Raw genomic sequence first — 22,502 nt, forward strand, 5'->3', positions numbered from 1 at the left:
AACAACGACGGGATCCTGAAACTCATGCAGGAGATATTTACTTATGTTTACTTCAGAACCACTGAATTAAACCTGCAGTGGTTCTGATGGGTTGGGTTAGCATAGGTTAGCACGCTAATGGATGAACTCAATGACATAAGGCTTCAAACGGTGAGCTGGACTTTATTCTGAATTCCCACGTTGTTTGACAGAAACGCTTACGCTGCCCGTGGTTATGATTTTATCCTCGATTGCCATAAATCATCAGAAAATCAAAACTTTTATCTTTCCAATTACATATAACATACGTATGTGATTAGACAGAATGTCACAAACAAAATGCAAAACATTATGTCCAGAGGCAGGACATAAGGTCCGACCCAACACGGGTCCAACGTCCAGAACTCGCAGAAAATCACTCATATTAATACAATTTTAATAAATCTCTAAGAGTAGAATAATAATAATTATTATTATTAATAATAATAATCCAGGAACATTGGCGTCTTTTTGCACCTTTACAGATTTAGTTTAGTTTGCATTTTTACTTTAATTCATTATTTTGTCTTCAAATAATCCAGTGTGATCGTACCGACTCGCTGGTAAAAGCAGCTCTGGACTGTTCAGACTGGTGTTCCGGTCCAGAACCAGAACCAGAACCAGGACCAGAACCAGGACCAGAACCAGAACCAGAACCAGACTAATGTTGGGTAGTTAGATGATCTGGAATGAAATAAAGCAGCTGCTGCTGTGAGGTCATAAATTTGTCACATTTCTTTAACTAGACGTTTCCTAGGAGACGCTGAACAATCTGAGCTCATCATTTATTTCAAACTTAAAGGATAAAAATGTTTCTATGGAGACAAATGAGATAAATTATAGGAGAACCAGACCAGCAGGAAGTTGCTCTAAAAAGAAAACGCTACAGATTGGAGTTTAATCACCTTTACAGATTAAAAATCAGACTTTAGCTAAAATACATCAACATTCTGAGATGAACCAAATGAAGATTAAAGTTCTGATGGTTCTACAAAGAAACCCAAAGTCAGAAAACCAAAAACTGGGATGGAGATGGATGGAAGGTTGGAATCCATCCATCATGGCTGGTTGGATGGTTGGTTGGATGGATGGATGGATGGTTGGATGGATGGATGGATGGATGGGTGGATGGTTGGTTGGATGGATGGATGGATGGATGGATGGATGGAAATGACTACTTGTCCATCTTTACAGGTTTTTGGTGATATTATTTTGTCGTTTTCGTCCCTGTCTGGTTCCATGAAGCATTAGTTAATGCAAACATTTAAAGTGAAGCTTTAAAGCAGAAGGTGTCCAAAGAGTGCCTGAATATAAATATTTATCAAAACATAAAACACAAATTCAGCCCATTAAACACTGAAATAACAGGAACAGAGACGAAGCTTTGATTCTGTTTTTGTTCTGTCAGGATTAAAAGGTTTGTTGGTTTTAACAGCAGCAGAAACACACACACACACACCGCACACACACACACACACACACACACACACACACACACACCGCACACCCCAACAGAACAGGGAAATTACTCCACTAATGTGCGCCGACACACACAAGCTGAGCTGCAGGAGAAAACAGCTGCACCAGATAATTAAGTGTAAATTCATTGTTACCACACAGACTGTATCCGAAGCTCCCACACAAACAACCACCAGCAGCTTCCTTCTTTTCCTCCTTCCTCTCCTCCTCCCTTCTTTCCTTTCTTTCCTCCTTCTTTCCTTCCTTCCTTGAAGGGTGACGCTGCGTTCTGATTGGACCAAACTAACGTCCACATGCGGCCATCGTAAGACGGTTTCCGCTTCAGTCTGCAGAGACTCAGACGTTCAAACAGCAGTGATCTCATCCAGACTGACTCTAATGAGGTAATCAGTTGGATTTTTACTGCCGGGCCGTTCGACCCGAACAGAACCGCTGCTGTCTCAGAACCAAACGAACACAAATCAGGTTAATGTCCAACATGACACCATAACAGGAGCAAAACCTAAAGCTTTGATCTCAGACTGACCATAAAACCTTCATTCTGGTCCAAACCCGAGACGGAAAATAAAACAGTTAGAGAAACTTATTAACAATAAATATGTTCGTCTCACTACTTGAATAAATCCGGATCCGTCTGTCCAAGTTGGTTCTGGTGTTTTAAAAGCCAACAGCTGATAAGTGGTGAGGATGTAAAGAGTGACTGAACACTTCCACAGAGCTGCAGCTGTCCGACGCACCAATCAGAAAGGCAGATTAATAATCAGGAAGGCAGATCAATAATCAGCTGGGTGTTTCTATGTTTCCTGGGATCAGATTTAAACTCCGGCATCAGGAACAGGAAGTGCTCCTGGTTGAGCTTCCTGAGTTTTTCCTCTAAAATTCATAAAGGATATTAAATCAAAATGTTCTCCATGTGATTCTCAGCCTGAACTTTTCTCTGGTTCACATTTTCTGGCTTTGCATTCACACTAAAAACATGTTAGTTTACAATCGATATATTTATAAAGATTTTGTTTCACGTTGGGATAATATTGTTCTTGGTTTTCACAATTATTCAAGAAAATAATTTTGAAAAAATTATTTTACTGCAAAATTTTTTTATTCACAAAAGTAAATTCAATAGAAAAAAATCTTGCTTTGTGACTTTTAAAGTTAAGTCATTTAAAAACAGACAAAATGGCAGAAATAAAAGAAAATTAAAAAACATTTCATGAATTATTGAATAAACTACAGGAATTATTCCCTCCATGTTGCCGAGAGACGCAGCGAAAAATCACCAGATTCAGTTGTGACTGAAATTACAGACGGCAAAGATTCGGCTCTCCCTGGTTGCCCCACTGCACCCTACACACACACACACACACACACACATGCACACACACACACACACACACACACACACACACACACACACACACACACACACACACACACACACACACACACACACACACACACACACACACAGGCTCAGAGCCATGCAGAGGTTTGGGTGTAGCAGCTGCAGTGGGATTGTGGGATTGGAGGGAGGGGGGTTTCCCTTTACTGGTGTGGATCTGGTTTCTCCTCCCAGTAAGAGCATCCTCCTCTGGGTCCGGCTGCTCCACCTGCACCATCGATCTGGATCACAAGCTGCAAAGTTCAGGGTTGCCCCAAAACCAAATCATCTTTAAGATGCAACAAAATGCTGCAGGTTGTGGATTTTAAACCCTCATAAATCTCATGCTGACGTTTTCAGAAGCATCTGAAACATGTTGGATTCTCCTGCTGGAGCAGCTGAAGTCTCAGCTTCCTGCCTTCCTAATCTGGGACGGTCCAATTCGAGGTCCAGGAGGACAGAACAAAAAAATAGTCACAAAAAAACACGATCGCAGGATTCAGGAAATATAAACACCAAAAAATAAGTTATTTTTGATGGAGCAAAAGACACAATAATTCTGAACTTTGGTAGATTTAAATTTATTTTCATTAAACTGTAAAGTTTTCCACTGACAGGAAGTAAAATGGACATCTCTCAAACATAATGAATAACAGAGGATTTATTGGAAATAAACTAAAAATATTTATTACATTTTCAATCAGCGGTGATGAAACTTTTACTGAGACCAACAAACATTTGGTGATGAAGGCTGGAAAGCCTCTCTGCCATCACCCTAATGTTTACTCCACAGAGTCTGTTAGATCCAAGTCATTAATAATACCTCCAGTTTGACTCGCCTTCTGCAAAACATTAACAAAAGAAACATGTGGAAAGATGACTTTATCTAAACCTGTCAAAACTTTGAGTATTTTCCTATTGGTGTGTAAAAAACAAAACAAAGTAAAGAAAATATTCAAAGTAACCAAATCTTTCAGAAAAATAACCACAAATTAATAAAAACAACAAACATCCAAACAGAAAGAGCTTCATGCTAAAGATCCCAGATTAACACCAAGCAGCTGCAGACTGAGGCAACGCTCTGCAGATAAAAGCTGAAATAATAAACCACTGAAATCAAGACGAGTGAAAACAAACAGAACGACTGAAGCATAAAAAACACCATCGTCCTGGAAACCAGCAGAGAAATGTGTGAGAGCGTCTCTGTGTGACCTGAAGGCCCAACGGGACGTTTTATTCCCAGGTATCATCGCTGCCGTCATCAGCCGGAGGCTCGGCTTCATCCTTCATCCTTCATTACGTCTTAACGGCTCAATAAAATCCTCCGCTGAGGTCAACGCAGAATAAAACTGAGTAACGTCTCTGAAAACTCCAGCTCCCGCTTCCCAGCATGCATCTCTGCAGTCGTAAACCATCCGAGCCACTAGAGAGGAAGACGCTGAGAAATCATCATCATCATCATCATCCTCCAGCTGCTGCAGAATAACTGGACCCGTTTCCACCAATCCAACCCGATTCTTCCCGTCTCCCAATGAAACTTCGTCAATATTCTGCTAATGTCGAAAAAACACAACTGCTGTTTTCTTTAAATATGAAATGCAACTAAAATCACAGAGGACAGGTTTGTTCACACCATGAGTCATTAAAACATGCATCATCCTCCAACCACTTCCTGTCGTCTTCTTTGTCGTTTCCCCCAGTAGTAACAACCGGTTGTTGATCATGTGACTCGTGTGATGAAATAAAGGAAAAATAAACCAATAAACTAATTTCAATACAGCCAAAAAAAACCACCTCATCCTAGAGACAAAACTTTTTATGGAAAACAAGAATTTCTGGAAGAGCTGGAAGAAGTGGCCGGGGAGAGGGAAGTCTGGGCCTCCCTTCTGAAGCTGCTACCCCCGCAACCCGACCCCGGATAAGCGGAAGAAAATGGATGGATGGATGGAAGAATTTTTTTTTATTTCCGTGTTTCAGAACATTTATTTTCTAAATAACAAATTGTACAACAATACACTCAAAAGAAAAGTAAAAACAGTAAACAGTAGCTCTGCTGTCAGAGTTCGGTTACACATTCACACCTCCCCAAGCGAACCGGACTTTCTAGACAAACGGGCTGAATTTGGACTGAACCGGGCCGGCAGACATGAGTTTACAGAGGAGTTTTGTTTTATTCAGATCTGATTTCACTCTCTGGAAAAACAAACGGATTCACTCGGTCAGGACAAGATTTACTGGACCAGAATAAAATAATCTGTTGGACTAAAAGTCTGTCTAACCGACATTGTTTCAGCTTTTAACTGCTGCTCATGGATGAGTTGCTCAAGGGCACTTCAGTGGCTGGTTTCTGACAGCCGGAGAAAACATTAGTCACTCTGTGCACCCACAGATTATGATGCACACGCAGCAGTTCAACATGACACGTATAAAAGCCGAGAGGGAAGTGGGATGAGGATTAAAGAGGAGAAACGATTCAACGAGCTGCGATAAGGAAACTCGACACAGAAAGACGAGGAGGTGGACAGGAGAGAAAATGTTCCACACTTTGGTTTGTTTGGCACTGAAAGTCTGATAAAATAAAAAAATATGACCCAAATACAACCGAACATTGTGCAGATTTCTAACGATACCATTTAAGGTGAAGCTAAATCTGACTAGCAACAAAAATCTGCTTTGGGATCCTCAGATCATCTGTACAAAGCTTTAAATGTTACCTTTAGCATGCTAACAGTGTCTTAGCATTAAGATGTTAGCTTAATATTCTAAATGTATTGTTAGCATTGTAACATTAATGTTGGGGATGCAGGAATGTTTAATGAGTTATTAAACATAGACTCGTTAAAATGTTAGCTTAATGCTAACTTTAGAGTTAACAAGGTGATGCTATTGTTAGCTTCAAACAGTTGCTTGATTCTATAGCATTTGTTTTAGCATGCACACTTTAAGCTGCACACACTGTTCATTCATTACAATGTTCTGTCATTTTATAGCATAATCATAATTGTTATAAAAATGCTACTTATAAAATCTGACTTAAAAGAAATTTGACTTCCTAATGTAACACCTTGAATTTGGGCCTCTGTCTCTTTAAAAACTCCTGGTCTTTCTGAAGCTCCGCCTCCAGGAAGTCGTCATGGCTCCTCTCTTAACCCTTTAACGATTTGACCGCAGCTCAGAGGCGGAGCTTCGCCTTGAAGGCGGGGCTACGTCCACCCAGGGCTTTGCATAGCTCAATGGTTGCCATGGAGATTAAAGGATTTCTCAAACACACATGAAAAAATCCAGGCAGCTCTCCAGGTGTGTTTTTGATGAGAATATCATCTTAACATGATGAAAGAGTAAAAACTCAAATTTACATGATACTGTAATGAAGCTCGTTAGTTCAGAAAAGTGAAGGTTAGACATGAACTGTAGTGAAGACAGAAATCTGAAACCAGATTAAAAAAGTTCAAAATGTCCAAAGTTGAATCTTAGAAATGATTCCAACCCGGATCAGGTTCTAATCCAGGTTCAATGAACCCGGTTTGGGTCGGTTTTAACCTCAACAGTCTGTCAGATCAGAGAGTAACGAGTTTCTGTTTCTGTTTCTGTTTCTCATCTTAACGTCTGTTTGGTTTTTTACTGTAAATTTTCGACTGGTTCAGTTTCGATCTGCAGGAGGGCATTTCAGGTCAGAGCCAAACTCTTCACTCTGGTACCCAAATACTGGTTTCCATGGCAACGCAGTGATGAGAGCGAGCAGAACCGGCTCGGGGTGGAGGCTGAGAGCCGGGCTGAGCTAGCGTGAGAGTGTGTGTGTGTGTGTGTGTGTGTGTGTGTGTGTGTGTGTGCGTGTGTGTGTGTGTGTGTGTGTGTGGGTGTGTGTGTGTGTGTGTGGGTGAAAGCAGAGGGAGTGAAGGGGAAACTGGAGATCTGGGGCATCATCAGTTTTGGTGGCAGATCGCTGCTGACCTTTGACCCCTGCAGACGTCCAGACACACCAGGCTGACAGCAGAGAGTCTTGTGGATGAGATGCTGGATAAATCCCATCCCGGCCTCTTAGTTACCATCTGAGCTGCGCAGCTCATCAGGAAAACACGCATCAGCAGTTACCGGGCAGAGTTCGGACTGGTCAGATAAAATTAACGATAGTTTTATAGCAATCAGGTGCAATAAAATGAAATGCTACTGATAAGAAAGATAAAAATGTTTAAAGCAAAAAACCTTTGACCAATTTCCACTGACCAAAAGATGACACACTGTGACAATTAGAAAATAAATGATCTTAACGTAAAATTCCAAATAAAACTGGTTTTGCTGCTGCTGCTGATGTCTGAGTTTACATTCTGCCATGTTTGTAGTTTTTAGTGTTTTGTGAGGAGCAGCGTCAGCAGGATAAACTGGAGCAGCAGGAAGCCGAGCGGCTCGTTAGCGGCAGGTTCAGCTCCGGCTACACGCTGCTGACTCGTTTCACAGAACGACTTTAATATTCTGACTGACTGAATGCTGACTCAGCAGAATCATTTTGATCTCATCGTTAGCTTTTCCCTGACAGGTTTGTTCCTGGAGCCGAAGAAAAAGCAGATTTTCTCTCTGAAAACATGTTTAGAAAGCTGCAAGGTTGGTGATTAAAAACCTTTAGCTTGACATTGTTTCATATTTGTCCCCATTTTATTGGCTGGTTAAACAGAACTGGTGTTTTGGGTCATTTGTTTTAATTTACTGGGACTTTTCATATTTACAGTCATTGGATAGTTCAAAGCATTCACTGCTGACATTAGACAAGCAGGAAGGAACATGCTGGTTTATTTTCCTCTAATGCATAAAAACTCACTTTGACCGTGATAAAACTAGGAATATAACTACAGATTAAATGTTTTGTTGTCAGATTAAATGTTTTGTTGTCAGATTAAATGTTTTGTTGTCAGATTAAATGTTTTTCCAAACCCTTAATTGAAGACTGAAGACTTTTGTTGATGAAAGCAGATTTTCCAAAAATGTCCCTTATTATGATCTGGTTCTTATAAAGTTTACTTTATCTTCCATTATTGTGATTTAGTAATCAATTAACTGCAATAAATTAGCTGTAAAAAGAGAACACACACACACACACACACACACACACACACCAACGCGTTAGAGCAGGTTCTGTTTTCCGACCGGACCCGGATGTTCTGGGCTGTTTCGTAAACGGTTCTGTTGCATTTCTCCCACAGATTCGTGGTTTCCTGCAGTAAACCCAGCTTTAGGTTTGGGGTATTAACCTGGTTCTGGTTCTGATCCAGTCTCTGTCTGTGCAGCTCTGTTTCTGTTTGCCAGCTGTGGGTCGGGTCCAGTCTGTGGTTGTGGCCGTTTAGACTAATCACATCCGTCTCTCCTCTGGGAGTCCAGAACCGACGGGTCGCAGGTTCTGTCCAGACCAGTCGGTTCTGATCTGGTTCTGGGGCTGGACCTTCAGAGGATAATGATGTCGGTTTGGCTCAGGCTGTTAATCCTCCAGGTTTCCCTCAGTGTTTTATCAGCCTGGCGGGTCACCAGGCTGAGGACTGTTTGTTTACTTTAGTTTTTCTTTTTTAAGTTTTTATAGATGATGTTTCAATATTTTTAACAATGTCTTCCAATAACACATATTTACCCAGTGACATTTTCAAATTTACTGTCAACTGGATGATAAGTCAACAACAAACGCTTGTCTTTTCCAGCAGCCATTATGCAGCGCAGATAGCAGGAAAACCAGATGACCGAATGTAGATGTTGTCATCTGGCTGTTGTGATGTGGATGCTCAGATGTGGTTGCTAGGTAACGGGGGGACTCAGATGTGGTTGCTAGGTAACGGGGGGACTCAGATGTGGTTGCTAGGTAACGGGGGGAACTCTGTTCATTTTCTGGACACCAAAAAACTACATTCATGAACTTACTGCCAAAAAAGCTGAGTTTGGTTTTTCCAAGCAGTAAAAACCCAAATGGAAGAACCAACACGTACAGACTGTGAATTTTTCCTAGTTTACACCCGGTTCTGCTGAACGGCCCGGGATCCAGAGCCCGAGTCTCTCATCATCTTTAATGAGACGTTTTCTGCTAAAACATGGAGAAACCCTGATATGAGCGATCACCAATCATTTAGAGTTCCTTCCCATGATCAGCCGCTTTAATCCAACTCCAGTCCGTTTATCAAGAAGGTCCGGTTCGGTCGGCGAGTCGACCTCGGTCTGGGTTTGGTTGAAGTGAACTCTGGTTCGGTTTGAATTCATATGTGAACGCCAAGCGGACTGGAGTCCTCTCCAAAAGCAGGAAGTGAACTAAAATGCAGGGCATTCTGGGTAAATACAACCAAAACAAATATGCTAGCCTAGCGCTAGCAGGAGAAATGACTCCTGGTCTTTAGCCAAAGACTGAAGAAAAATCCTCCAGCCTCTAAAATCTGACGCCTCCATTTTAGTTTCCACTTCATGAAGAAGGAAGTTGCTCTCTGTGTCTCCAGAGGTTTCTGTGTCGCTTTCTTCAGTGTTTTCCTCCGTTTAGTGCAACTTTCTTTGTTCATTTCCACATTAACACAAGGAAGATCTGCTAACAGCAGCGATGGACGATGAAGCTGCTGCTTTCAGCCAATGAGGGTTAATTTCTGCTCCTAAAACGATCTAATTGGACGCAGGAAAAGGTTGTTGTGCTAAAAGGAGTTAGCCTGTCAGCAAAGTATTCAAATCTGAAATAGCATCTCAATGCTGACATGTAGCAGCTAATGCTAATATCAGCGTCCACCTCAATAAGATTAAAAACCGTAAATGTCTTTATTGAGCTCACATGTCTATTCATTCAACAGTTTATCATCAAAATGTTGCTTATTTTGTTAATAATGTTGTTTTGATTAAAATCCAATTAGTTATTTACTATGTAATTAACTACATTTTAATTCATTTCCACCACTAGTTACTGAGACTCAGCTGAGCTGCATGTTAATGCTTCCAATCTGTGGCGGTAAAATAAGAAACGTTTCGACATCCCAGAGTTTAGTGGGACATTTTCAGCAACACCAACAATTTACAGCCAAATCTGAGGAGGATTTTTCTTTCTTTTTACTGAAAATGTCTCAGGAAGCCTCAGATTTCTGGTGAATAACGGTCCAGCATTAACAGAGTGATGTGGGAAGAGGCCAGACGACTGAAGCTGGGGACGCCACCCACCACAGCTCCCAATACTCCCATTAGGGCAGAAGAAGGAAATATGTAGCATGCATCTGAGTCACGCCTCTTTACGCCTTCATGTGCAATTAAGAAAACATATTTTATGAATAACCTCAGAAAACTGTGAATATTTGGATGCATTTTTATGATTTCTCCATTAACGCCGGTGAGTTTGTCTCTGCAGATTAAATCACAGGGAGAACAAAAGGAGCGGCGCTGCCGCTGCATCCATAGAGGCGAGAGGATTTCACACCAGAACCAACACATGAGGTCACTTTGATACGGACTCCCACCCGACATCAGCAGAAGGAAAAACTGGCTGCTGCTGGCAACCGTGATGCAAACAGCAGGTTTCTGCTCGAGGTGGAGGGAGCAGAAATAAAAAGAGTCATGACAAGAGAACCGAAGGGATTCCTGGATCAAACACACAATTTAAAATACTGAATGAGAAGAAAAAATACAAAAAGACGGAAAGCAGCAGCTAAATTAGACTAATGTGGCATCAAACTGGAGACGAACTGAAGCACAAACCCAGATCCAGCTTCGAAGAGAAGCAGCAGAGAAATGATCAAAATTCAAATAATGTTTCTGACAGATAAAATCAAAGCTGAATTTAAGCCTTTTTTACTTTTCTGGCCCAGATTCCAGTGATGTAAGGAGAAAAGTGAGCCGACCCGGTCGGAGGAAACAAGTTGCTTCCTGTTAGTTTTGGTTCAAACTGATGAGTTCGCTCCTCTACCAGCCGCAGACAACGACAACAAGATCAGATTAACGGAGCAAAATAAACGCTCCCCCTCACCGCAGACATTTAAAAACCGCTGCGTCTGAGATCAGAGCCTGAGACGAGTTCTCTGAAGGGGGTCAAAGGTCAACAGCTCTGAGAAACAGACGCAGAATTTTACCGGCTGATTGGAAAACAGGCGGATCGTCCAACGATCACAGAAAATCCCACAACAGGTTGTGAATACTTTGGTAATTCTCCATAAATCATCTGGAAACTGGGCCAAAAACCCAAATTATGGCTGTTAGTTTTTGACTCATTTTATAAACATCTGTCACCATGGCGATGATCAACACCAACACCCAGTTTGATTGCTGACATATTCATATTTCAAACCTCTGACTGACTTTTAAAACCAAACTCCCTCCCAGCAGAGATCCAGCCTCCGAACACCAGTAAACCAGCTCAGACTGGTCCAGAACCAGTTCTAGTTCATATCATGTTTAGCTCGTCTCTCCAGGAAGTTATGATCTCAATTATTCATGCACAAATGTTGCCATTTCCATAAGAGCATTTGTGATGTTGATCTAATAACCAAAAGGTAAAAACTGAACGGTTCCAGTGGAACCGTGAGAAAATGAAGCTGCATGATGGAAATGTTTTCTAACTAGTTAATCCGTGATGGCTGATCAGATTAAACTGGTTACCAATAATACTGATGCTGCTTTACATCCTTTGCTAGTTAATGGAATTACAATCCAAAATTTTTAACTGTCTGTGCTCTGAAAATGTGAACGTTCATTTAAATTTCTGAACATTTCTGAGCTCATGTAAGAATCTGTGAGTTTTGTATTTTATTCCACCTGCAGCGACATGATTAGTAAAATCCAACAATCACAGAAAAACATCGCAACATCCTGGAGGGACCGGATGTGAATTAGAGCCACTGGAAAACAGAAAAATACTTTTTCTCTCAGAGTTCTGACTTTAATCTCAAAAGTTTAAAGTCAGAATTCATTTTTAATTTCTTTTCAGTGGCCCTCGTCCCGTTCCGTAGTTTGTTGGGTCAGAAGTTTCGCCTGGCTCCTCTTCAGAACGCGCAGCTTCATTTCTCACCAACAGATGTGCGAAATGATCAGCAAACACCTGCATGACTAGCCGAACCGGAACCGGACCCGGAGCGGTATTTACTCACACGAACGCGTGGTAGAGCAGGGCCCATCCTCTCGGCCTCTCCAGCGTGTCGTAGATCAGGTTCTGGATCTTCCTCTTGCGGATGTTATTCCTCTTGGCCGGCCGGGTGTAGCTCAGGGGGGTTTTGGCCAGCAGCCCGATGGTGATGCCCTGAGCGCCCCGCTTGAAGTCCTCCCGGCCCATAAGCAGCAGGGCCCCATCTTTGTCCGCTCCTCCGCCGCCGCTTTGGTCCAGTAAGTCCCCGGAAGGAGGAAGAGGAGCACCGGAGGTCTTCTTCTGCTCTTCGGAGCCGCTAGTCCTGGACCGGAGCCCCATGGTCAGTGCTGGAGGGCCGATGAGGGCAGCATGCCATGATCCGGACCAGACACCCGGTGTTCAGCCGCGGGTCAATCCGGGAGCAGGTCTCCGGGTGGCGGGGAGGTCCTCAGCGGTGCGCCTGGAGGACAGAGAGGAGCGGGGATGAAGAAGAAACGAGAGGAAGAGGAGGAGAAGAAAGCATCGGCATCTGCAGCCAACAGGAACCAGAACCGAGCTGTGCGTAAAACACGCCCTGCTGCTGCGAGGAAACTCTACAAACTCACCGCTGCGGCTTCACGTCTGGAAACATGAATATCAACCAGACGGTGAGTCCAACAGCTGACATGAAGGAACAAACCCAGAAACATCCCCATCCAGCCTCCCAGCCCACAGGAACAAACACCGAGCCCTACCAGCGGCCGAGTCCGAGCATGGTGCGCGCCTCCGGGGCTGCCAGCCTCCATCCACCTGCAGCGGAACCGCGGAGGGAGAGGAAGAGGAGGGTGGAGACCGGAGGAAGCGGAGCGGAGATGCTGCGTGAAGGAGCTCGATACTGAAACTGAAGAAGATGATGACAACCAGCCTTCATCAGCACCGGCGCCGACGTGACGTGCGCGCACACTCACAGGTGCGTGCACCCGCGCGGGAACGCGACACACACCTTGATAGCTGCTGCGGTTCTCCTCTTCAACAGAAAAACGCAGCTGACATAGCTGTGTGTGGATGCGCGCGCCCGAGGACTTGCTACGCATAGTAACGTGCATGTGCGCGCTCTCTCATGTAAACATCTATAGGGGAATTTCTATATTTCACCAAATTTCTGTACATTCCTGACATAATAATTCAACAGAAACCAGACTGTTGGTCCTTTTAGTGAGAAACAGCAGAAAATCCTCAGAAAGCTGTGAAACCAGAACTTCACCAAACCCACAGGGGCGCCGCGCGGGAGGGGGCGCCAAAACGACGCTGAAAATTCATTTCCAAACTTCGTCACTCCAAACCTTTTTTTTTTTTTTTTTGAGGATTCATTAGATTATTTAAACCAAAAATCCTGAAAATCTTCAGATTTTCTTTAATTCTGCTGTTCAGGTCAAATCATTTTCAAACAAATGAAATATGGAATTATTTCTCATGTCTGTTGCGTTTGCATTTATCATTTTTCATGTTTTTCATTTGTTTAAAGCATTGTTGCTTCTGGACTATGATGGTTTACTATGTTTTTGTTTTTGTCTACAACAGTAAAAGTAAAATCCTCAGTAACTGAAAACTTTTATAGTAAGACTTTTACTTTCTGGATTCATATTTAAATTTACATTTTGTATTTATTTTAATTTGATTTGTTGCAGTTTGTGTCATTTATGATGTTGTTTCGGGGAAAGGTTCAGTGGCTTTATGAAGAAACTGTTGGGCCAAAAGAAAAAAGATCATGACATTAAATTTATTTAGAAAACAGATGTTATTGTAAAGATAAACTCTTCAGCGATGACTTTTAGTTGTGACTAACATTCAAACCTTTTAGTGAAGATATTTTCATCTTTGTGTTGATGAAAGTCCATCTGCACTGTAAAAACACAAAATCTTACCAAGCATTTTTCTCTAGTTTCTGGTGCAAATATCTTAAATTACACATTAAATAAAACAAAACTAACTTATAAAACATTTCAAACTTATCAGGAAGATATAAGATCTTGTTTTTAGTCATTAATTCCCTCCTATTAATTAAAAAATGTAGTTCCACTGTCAGATTATTTCCCTTCCAACATGTGAAAATGTTTTCTCTGTGCTGCAGGTTTTTGTCGTCTGCTCCAGGATTCACCCAGAGGAGCCGAGAAATCCTAAAATAGATTGGTTTGACGTCTGTTTGCCCTTTAGCTACTTAACCGCTGCCGGTCGCTGGATTTGACTAATTATCTGGATGAGAAGCGGCCGGACAGATCAGTAATTGAAAAAGCAATGATTTGCCAGTGTGCTGGTTCTGCTGTACAGGACGATCCGGTGAGTCACGGTGGCTCCGAATCGCCTCCCAGGGACAGAAGGGATTCAGACTCCGCGCTGCTTCTTATAGCTACTCATAAAAATCAATCCTCCTGCTGGAGTTCGGCTTTTTTTAGACTTTACTGCAGCAAATTCTGCTCTCTTCATACTTGTTAAATATGTCCTTCAGGTTCTTGTATCTTTTTGAAGTCTGGATAAATAACTGGAACATAAAATCTTCTGCAGACTTTTATGTTTTCTTCCTTTTTTCAGCAGACAATAATGACTAAAAATTCCTTTTTATAAAACAAATCATAATCTTTGTTCCTCTACCACAGTGAGATGGAGTGAGGTTGTTCCCTGTTTACTTTCCAGCGTTTTTAAACTGTATAAATATCCAATGAAAATGTTTTTATTTGTGCGCTGCAAAAAAAGAGACTGTATGTGACACTGAAAAACATGCAACCGGTTATTAATTACTGTGTTTTATGCATTTTTAATTCAAAGTTGGTTTAAAAAAAACAAGACGTCAGACTTTATGATAAAACAAAAAGACAGAAGGGGTTATAATGTTGTTAGTTTGTAAAAAGAGATCCAGACTCCTTAGTTTAGATGTTAAATAAGCAATCCTTTTTTTAAGCTAATGTGACATTTTTCCAAATTAGGAAAAATAACTAATCTGCCAAATTAAGTTAAGTAATTATTTCTCTAAATTGAACAAAGTTGCAACTTTTCTAAACTTGGGTAAGTGACTCTGTTGCTGCTAAGCTAAGAGAAAATGTTGCTGAGTCACCATATTGCTAAGCTAGCTCCATTAAAACACTGCTAAGCTAGCTGTGTATTTAGCCTGACTAAATAAAGCCAACTGAGTATACAAGTGCTCGTCTTGCTAAGTTAAAGTAAGTGATCTACTGATATTATGCTAAGCTAGGCTATATTAGCCTAATGCGAGGCAGCCATTTTGTTAACCTAAGCTGAGTTAGCATACTGCAAAGCTAAGTTATCGTTGCTAGAACTAGACAAAGGGAATATTTTGTTTATTAGGTCACTGTATTTTTCAGCTAAATTAAAAATATTGAATTGAATTTCCAACTTTCCAAACTTTTGGCTCAAAGTTTTTTCTTAAACTTACAAAATGTTTATATAACTTTAATTTTGAAGCAGTTTAAGCATAATTTCCATATGTTCTGTTTTTTCACTTTGTTATTGACGTCATTTCCTGTTTAAGACGTTTGTGATTTGTTTGTGTTTCATAACCAGCCGGTTCTGAACCCTCTGGGTTTTTCCAGGTCTTCCTGCTTTCTCGCCTCGTCACCGTTGTCTTGTGCCAGAAGGTTTTTGAAAGTTTTATTATGCTGCCGCTCCTGAAGTTTTCACGGCTGAGTGGCGAGGTCGTTGAGGCTGAGCTGGACATCGGAGTGACAGGAGAGTTCAGAGACTCCTGACTGGACCGGCGGGATCCTCCCTGACGACACACAGAAACCTGAGCAGGATAAAACCTTCAAAAGACTCTGCAAGATCACAGTTTCTACTTTTCAGGAGCTCTTTATGACTTTCAGGCTTAGTAACGTCTAAAATCGGCCCAATTTTAACCAGAATGAGCTTCACCAGAAGCAGGAGGAGGAGTGCTAAACAATTGTTTCTTAATTTCATTGTTAGAATTCAACAAATGTTCTTAAAGTGTAAATAACCACTGGCAAATTTTACAAAATCCATTGTTGCTAAAATAAGCTAACTGACAATGTCGCTAGTCTAGGTTAAGCTAAATGGTGTTATTGATCAATGAAGTTTGTTGATCATATTGCAAAGCTAAGCTAACAGATTGCAAAGCTAAAAGTTGTTGCTAAAGTAACATGCTACTAAACTAGGTTAAGCTAAATGGAAAGCTAGGTGACTTGATTGCTAAATGCTAAGTTAGGCTTAGTGACAACTTGACACCAGGAACCATAATAGTTCAACTGAATTCAGGTGATCCTGAGTGGTTAAATAGACGTAAATGTCCAAACCAACCTTATAAGACTTAAAAACATATTTTTATTTATTTAGATGAAGTTTAAAATGCATTTTATTAGTTATGCAACAAGTACAGTATTTACTCTTACCCTGCCTGAGTGACACACCAGAGGTTAGTATTAGCTTAATAAGTAGGGAAGCAGTTAGATTAAATATTAACTACAGTAGTAAAGTATTTTACTACTCTGTGGAAAACAAGCCACAGTGGTTTGGTAAAATGGTTTAATTTTGTATAATGTATTCAGTCTGAAAACTACAACAAAATGCCAAAGCCACAGCTGCAGGTTTGCTAGAACAAAATGCTAAAAGCATGACTTCAATTTTAGCATAATTTCCATCGTTGATGTGGCTTTCGCATTTCAAGCTGTAGAATCCAGACTTCATTACAGCAACACTAAACCAAAGTTCAAAAAACCAAATCATGAGACAACAGACATCTCTTTTTAGTAAAATGTGTGTTTTCTTCTGAGTGAATGTTTTCCTAGCATGCTGCTGCAGGTACTGCTTGTTTCCTGTTTACCCAGACTGTGAGGATCCTTCCTGGGTCTTTGTCAGAGACCCAACTGGTGAATAATTGAAGGCATTACAGCGCTGCGTTATATCTGCATGATGTGGCCGACTCCTCAGCCGCCATGTTTTATTCATCCAGCTCATCCAACTTTCACGGCGCGGGGTTAAAAGACACGAAGACGGGGACGACTTCAGCGACACGACCAGCTGAGGAGGAGACGGGCGAGGAAATCCTCTCATTGTAGACGGGAGTGAGGTTAACGGAAACTAGTTCAGATTTGGTTTTACAGAAAAGCTGGAAGACTCAGCAGGTTGACAAACAAAGGATGCTTATATTGAAGCCCGAATGAGATTGTTTAAAGTTGTATCGTCTTATTATTTTGGAAATATTACCGTTCACACTTTGGTAAAAGCCCAAAATTAATCTGACATTCTTGCATTCTTGTTAGCCTGAGTTAAAACCCTTCAGTTCAAGTCCAGCTCAGTCCTGCTGCAGATCCTGATTTAACTCTCTGAGTATTATTTAACTGCATCCAGATTATTTAACTGCATCCAGATTATTTAACTGCATCCAGATTTTTGATGCCTGGTTGTTTATGCTACTGAAAAATGTGACAGCAATCAGACTTCTGCGAATGGTTTACACATGCTAGCTAGCTAGTTGGTGTGCTAGTTAGCATGTATGACATCTCTTGTATTGTATTATGTTTGGGTTAACTTTAATGTATTTTTAAAAATAGTGTTTGCTTCATTAATTTAATGTAGTTTGTCTGTATTTGGTCTAATCTATCATTTTGTGATTCGTTCAGCCAGAAAAACATCATCAAACCACTTGTAGCTGAACTGGAAGTTAATTTTGATCTAAATATGATTTACAAGTTTCATCACATTAGATTTAATAAAATCTGATGGACTGTTTAGGCTTAATTATGCAGCAAATATAAAAAAAATATTTTTTTGGTTTACAGATTTGATTTTAGACATGAGATTATAAATTAAAGGTAGAAACAAAGAGATTTAATTTGGTCTTGACCTTGAGATGATTGGTGGATTTTCCCGGTGGAGCCCAACATGGACGTAGAGCCGCCATGAATCAAACTGCTCCCGTGAAAAATGAGTCCAGCTGTCGTCTTCTGCAGGACTGACACAGGATCAGATCTGCCGATTCAGCAGAAACAACAAAACAAACACATCAATCTCACACCAAGCGTCATAAATCACCATGTGACCTCAGTTCACAACACGCAACTAATCCTGGAACCAGAACCCAGGAGGTTCCAGGAGATTCATCGCTTCGATCTGAAGAGCAGCGAGGATCAGTTTGACTTTCAGATCAAATATTTTCAGACCTTCACTGTTTATTGATCTCGTTTTTTTCATGTTATATCAGAGCTCAGTAGTGTAGAAGAAGAGAGAAAATCTAAAAATAACTGCTCCAAAAAGCCTAGAAACCATCTGAAGCAATAATGAAATCGTGTCATTTTCCTAATAACATACAATAAAGACAGAAGGTGACGAGTCTTTGCTTCCACTCTTTCCCAGCTCTCAAACGTTTTCTCCATCCAGCGGTCAGCTGCTCAGTTTCTCCGTCTTCCAGACGGTCCTAATGTTTATGGATTGGTCAACATTGATTTTCCATTTTCTCCCAGTTTCAACATTGCCATCTTTCTCTTCACAGACAGTTCTCTGCTCTCAGTGTTTGTTAACAATAAATGCAGCTGGAAGTGAGAAAACATGCTGCTGTATTTTTTGTTCAGTCATTATTAATGGACGCAGCAGGAAACCGATAAAACCTGCCGGTCATGTTTCTATGTTTTAGAAATCCAAAATAAAGGCTGGCAGGATGCAGAAATGATTCCTGAAACCTGAGGGGATTTATTCAACATGAATTCAGTTTTCATAACCGCTGCTATCTGAAAATGATTTGACCCACTTCACTGGAGAACTTTCTGCTTTTGGATTTTGAACCAGAAGATGTGAACAGCTGAGTCAGGAGTCCATCCAGTGTGCTAACATTTCCATAACCTACATTAGAAATATTAATATTACTGTTGGCTTGGGATGCTACTATTAGTGTGCTATTTTTTGCATTAGCAAACTGCTAGGAAAGAATGTTAATGTCAGTGTGCTAATTTTTGTGTTAGCATGGAAATAGGCTAATACTGTTGCATGAAATGTTCGCGTGCTAACGTTTGTTTTTGCATAATTTCAGACTATTAATATTAACCAACTGTTATGTCACCTTTAGTGTGTTAATTTCTGTACTAGCCTTAAAACATTAGCATATTAACATTAGCATAAACATATAATAGCATGCTACTTATAGACATTACTGAAAGCTTAGTATGCTAAAGGTGCTGTTAGCATCAAAATGTTAACCGTAGCATCTTAATGCTACTATTTGCATAAAAACATTAGCATGCTAATCGGAACGCTAGGATGCTAATGTGCTTTGTGTTTAACTTGAAACTTTGAATTTCAGAATGATCAGCTAACTGTACAGCTAGCTGTAAAAGCAACAGCGGAGCTCACTGTAAGTTTACTGACGTTTTGCTGTGGCAGCAGTTTATAAAAACGAAGGCAGGAGTCAGATTCCTCCTGTGATTGGTTGCTTCTGATGGCGCTGCTGCAGAGGAAACCCCGCAACTGTCCGTGGCTGCAGCTCAGGACACAAAGATGGGGACAGGGAGGGTTCCTGAAGGCAGGTTAAATAATTCATCTCACAGAGAGACGGAGGAAAGAAAACAGCAGACAATAAAACAGGAAGTTGAACAAAGATTAGGACTGAGGAATACTTACAGATCTGGAAGCCTCACCTCATTGTGTGAGCGCAGCAGTAATCAATGAGCTGTAAATATCTGAGACTTGCATCACATATTTAGGAACCATCATCTGTTTACGGTTCCACAATCAAGAACTTTGACTCTATATTAACGAATCTGATGGGCCTTTCCAACCTCCTGGATGATTGTAGAAACAACCAGAGACATTCAGCCTGAATTATACATTTAGCTGGAGGCCTTTTCATGTGGAGGAGAAGCTAGGAGACGTTAGCGTACGCCGTCTGACTGAAGAAATGCTCCTCATAAAGTCAGGAAAAAAACACCCAGCAGCGCCGAAGAACTGGGTCAGTGAGAAAAATCATCATATTAAGAAAAAGAAACTGATAAAAACAACAGAGAATTTAATTCAAAACTGAGGACAGGAAGAAAATCGACCACTAAATCCATTAAAACCATTTTGACCACAAAAACCAGTCAGTCAGAATGAGCAAAGCACTCTGAGCCATTAAGCCTGATATAATGGTCCCAGTGTGACAGTAAACACCAGTTAAATCAGCTGTTAAATACCACTGATGGTTTCTAAGCTGCTTCCAGACAATTTAATTAAGAATTTACAGATTTGTGGGAAAAACAGAAATTTAACAATGATGCTAATTCATATCAGAAAAAACACAAAATTAGATTAAATCTGCTTTAAAGGTGAATATCAGGGGAAAATTAAACTATATACAGTACAAATACAGATTTAAATGTCTGAAATGAAGCAAAACCCAAAAGGAAATGAGCTAAAACGTATTTACATCTGTAGAAACATGAGCAGATAAAAGTATCCATAGATTATTCAGACTGATTTGTTTTTAAAACAACAGCTTCCTGTAAGTTTTCCCAGTGCTGCGAACACATCAGCAGTATTTTCTGTTTCTGTTCTCAGATCAGATAAAGTATTACTGACGGAGCTCCACAAGGCGCCACACTCGGTCCTCCTCTGGTCTGTTCGTTACAGAGACAATCCGGTTTACAGATTAAGGAAAAGTCATTAATCTGATTGTAATTTTCCAGGGTTTGATTCTTGTTCATATTTTTAAAATAATTCTCTACAGATTATATCGTTTACATTCATATCCATCCATCCAACTCAACCTAGGAAACATTAAAGTTATCTAATTTAACACCGACATCAAATCCTTAATATCCATAAATTCTTGAAAATCTCAATCAATGCAAAAGGAGTTAGTTTGAAAGATTTTACATTTTTGAGGCAATGGACTAATTTTATGTTAACTTATTTATTAGTTTAGACGTAATATGACAGAAAAACAAGATTTATGCCCTGATGATCTCAGGATAATCTAGAAAAATGTTTACATTTTAACCAATTAGATCATAATCATATATCTGGCAATAGAATGTAAAAAAATAAATGGCCTATTCAAAGTCAAAACTGTCTTCTGGTTAACCAAGGAATTTGTTCTGAACATTTCCTAAAACTGCTCAGAAACCTACAGCTGATGTTTTCCATGAGCTGTAAACTTTATTTGCATGATTTTATTTTTGAGTTTATTTCCTCTCAGTGATGAGCAACACATTTCCTTAGCCTATAAATAAACACGCCTTCATTTTGAAAAGCTGTGGAAGTGGGAAGCGAACACTGAGTTACTGCACAGAGCAGGGGCTTTATTACCAATAAATCAGAAATCTGCAGCCAGCAAATGCCTGATCGGTTATCAGTTATCGACTCATTTCTGGGTTACAATAACTAATAAAGATGTTTTCCAGTAAAACTGGAGAAATTAATTACCAAAGTGCGGCTCCAGGCTCCAGGCTCCAGGAGTTTTGATGTACTTGCAGGTTGCAGTAAAGACAAACATCCTGCTGTACAGCGCATACAGCTCAGTCCAAATATAGCCTGGATAATAAAAGAGTGAAGCCGTCAGGAAGGCAGAACGATTCCTGCAGGCGTACAGAGGAGGAAGAGGAGGGCGAGGAAGAGGAGGAACGACCTCAGAGCTTTTTAAGGTGACAACTCAAGAGGAAAGTGAAGACTCAGGAGAGTTCAGCCGAGATTCAAGGAGAGAAGAGCGAGCTGAAGAATAAGTTTATGTCCTCTGGGCAGAGAGGAGCTTCTGATCAAAGTCTGGCAGAGGACCCGAATCTGAGGCCGAGCATCACAACACAACGGCCTAAAGCCGCAAACAGAACAAAAAACAGCCACAGCTCATCGATTTTTCTTCAGCTGCAGCTTAAAAGCAGCACAAATTAAATCAGGGAAGAGAACAAGTCAGGATTTTAGTAGCTGGTGAATTAATGAGAGGAATATGTTCACTTAAAAAAGAAACAAACTAACTTTGGTCGACCAGCAGCAGTTAAACATCCGTCAACTAAGGTCAGGTATGAGAGAGGCTACGCTAACTGCTAACAACACATAATCATCAGTCAAGCTAATTGCTGAGCTAACAGCAAAATCAACAATTAAGTTAATATTTAATCTAACTGCTTCCCTACTTATTAAGCTAATACTAACCTCTGGTGTGTCACTCAGAGCAGGGTAAGAGTTTTAAAGGAAGGTAACTGGACTTTTGTTATCTTGAAAACATTTCAGCCTTATTAGTGAAGCTCTAATTCCCAATCAGCATGATTGATCTGAGGACAGTTTATAAACCTAAAACTCCCAACCTATAAGTTTCTGAACTAAAAATGACTTTTGGATGAGAGGTTTAGTTGCCTTCATTAATTCTCAAGATTGACCTTTGACCTAACAGTCAGGGTAGAACTCAGTCAAATGTCCGTTAGCGTGACAGTTAAACTCAATTATTTTAAGAAACAGTCATGCTAATATAAGCTATACATAAGCTAACAGCGCTCTAAACACTCAAAACAGTGAAGCTAGCTAACTAATTAAAGTCACGTTAACAGAATGAAAGCTGAGCTAAAATTTCACTAATAGTCAAGCTAACAGTCAAGAACCTCTTGAGCT

The 22,502-nt window shown here is 40.5% G+C and overlaps 1 protein-coding gene across 2 annotated transcripts in view; it reads right to left on the reverse strand.

The window, feature by feature from the left end:
- The window catches only part of kcnq3 (potassium voltage-gated channel subfamily Q member 3), a 58,300-nt gene extending 45,456 nt beyond the window's left edge, over positions 1-12,844 (reverse strand). Inside the window, exons 1-2 of one of the 2 annotated variants that reach the window (XM_023335313.1) lie at positions 12,662-12,844; positions 11,953-12,387 (exon numbers count right to left, since the gene is read on the reverse strand). In XM_023335313.1, the coding sequence (XP_023191081.1) occupies positions 11,953-12,266 (314 nt within the window). In that variant the 5' untranslated portion in view covers positions 12,267-12,387; positions 12,662-12,844. The other variant, XM_023335314.1, reaches the window with a different exon arrangement.
- Between the last annotated feature and the right edge of the window lie 9,658 nt (positions 12,845-22,502).

Source organism: Xiphophorus maculatus, chromosome 6 (genome assembly GCF_002775205.1).
Source record: "Xiphophorus maculatus strain JP 163 A chromosome 6, X_maculatus-5.0-male, whole genome shotgun sequence".
Classification (NCBI taxonomy): Eukaryota; Metazoa; Chordata; class Actinopteri; order Cyprinodontiformes; family Poeciliidae; genus Xiphophorus; species Xiphophorus maculatus.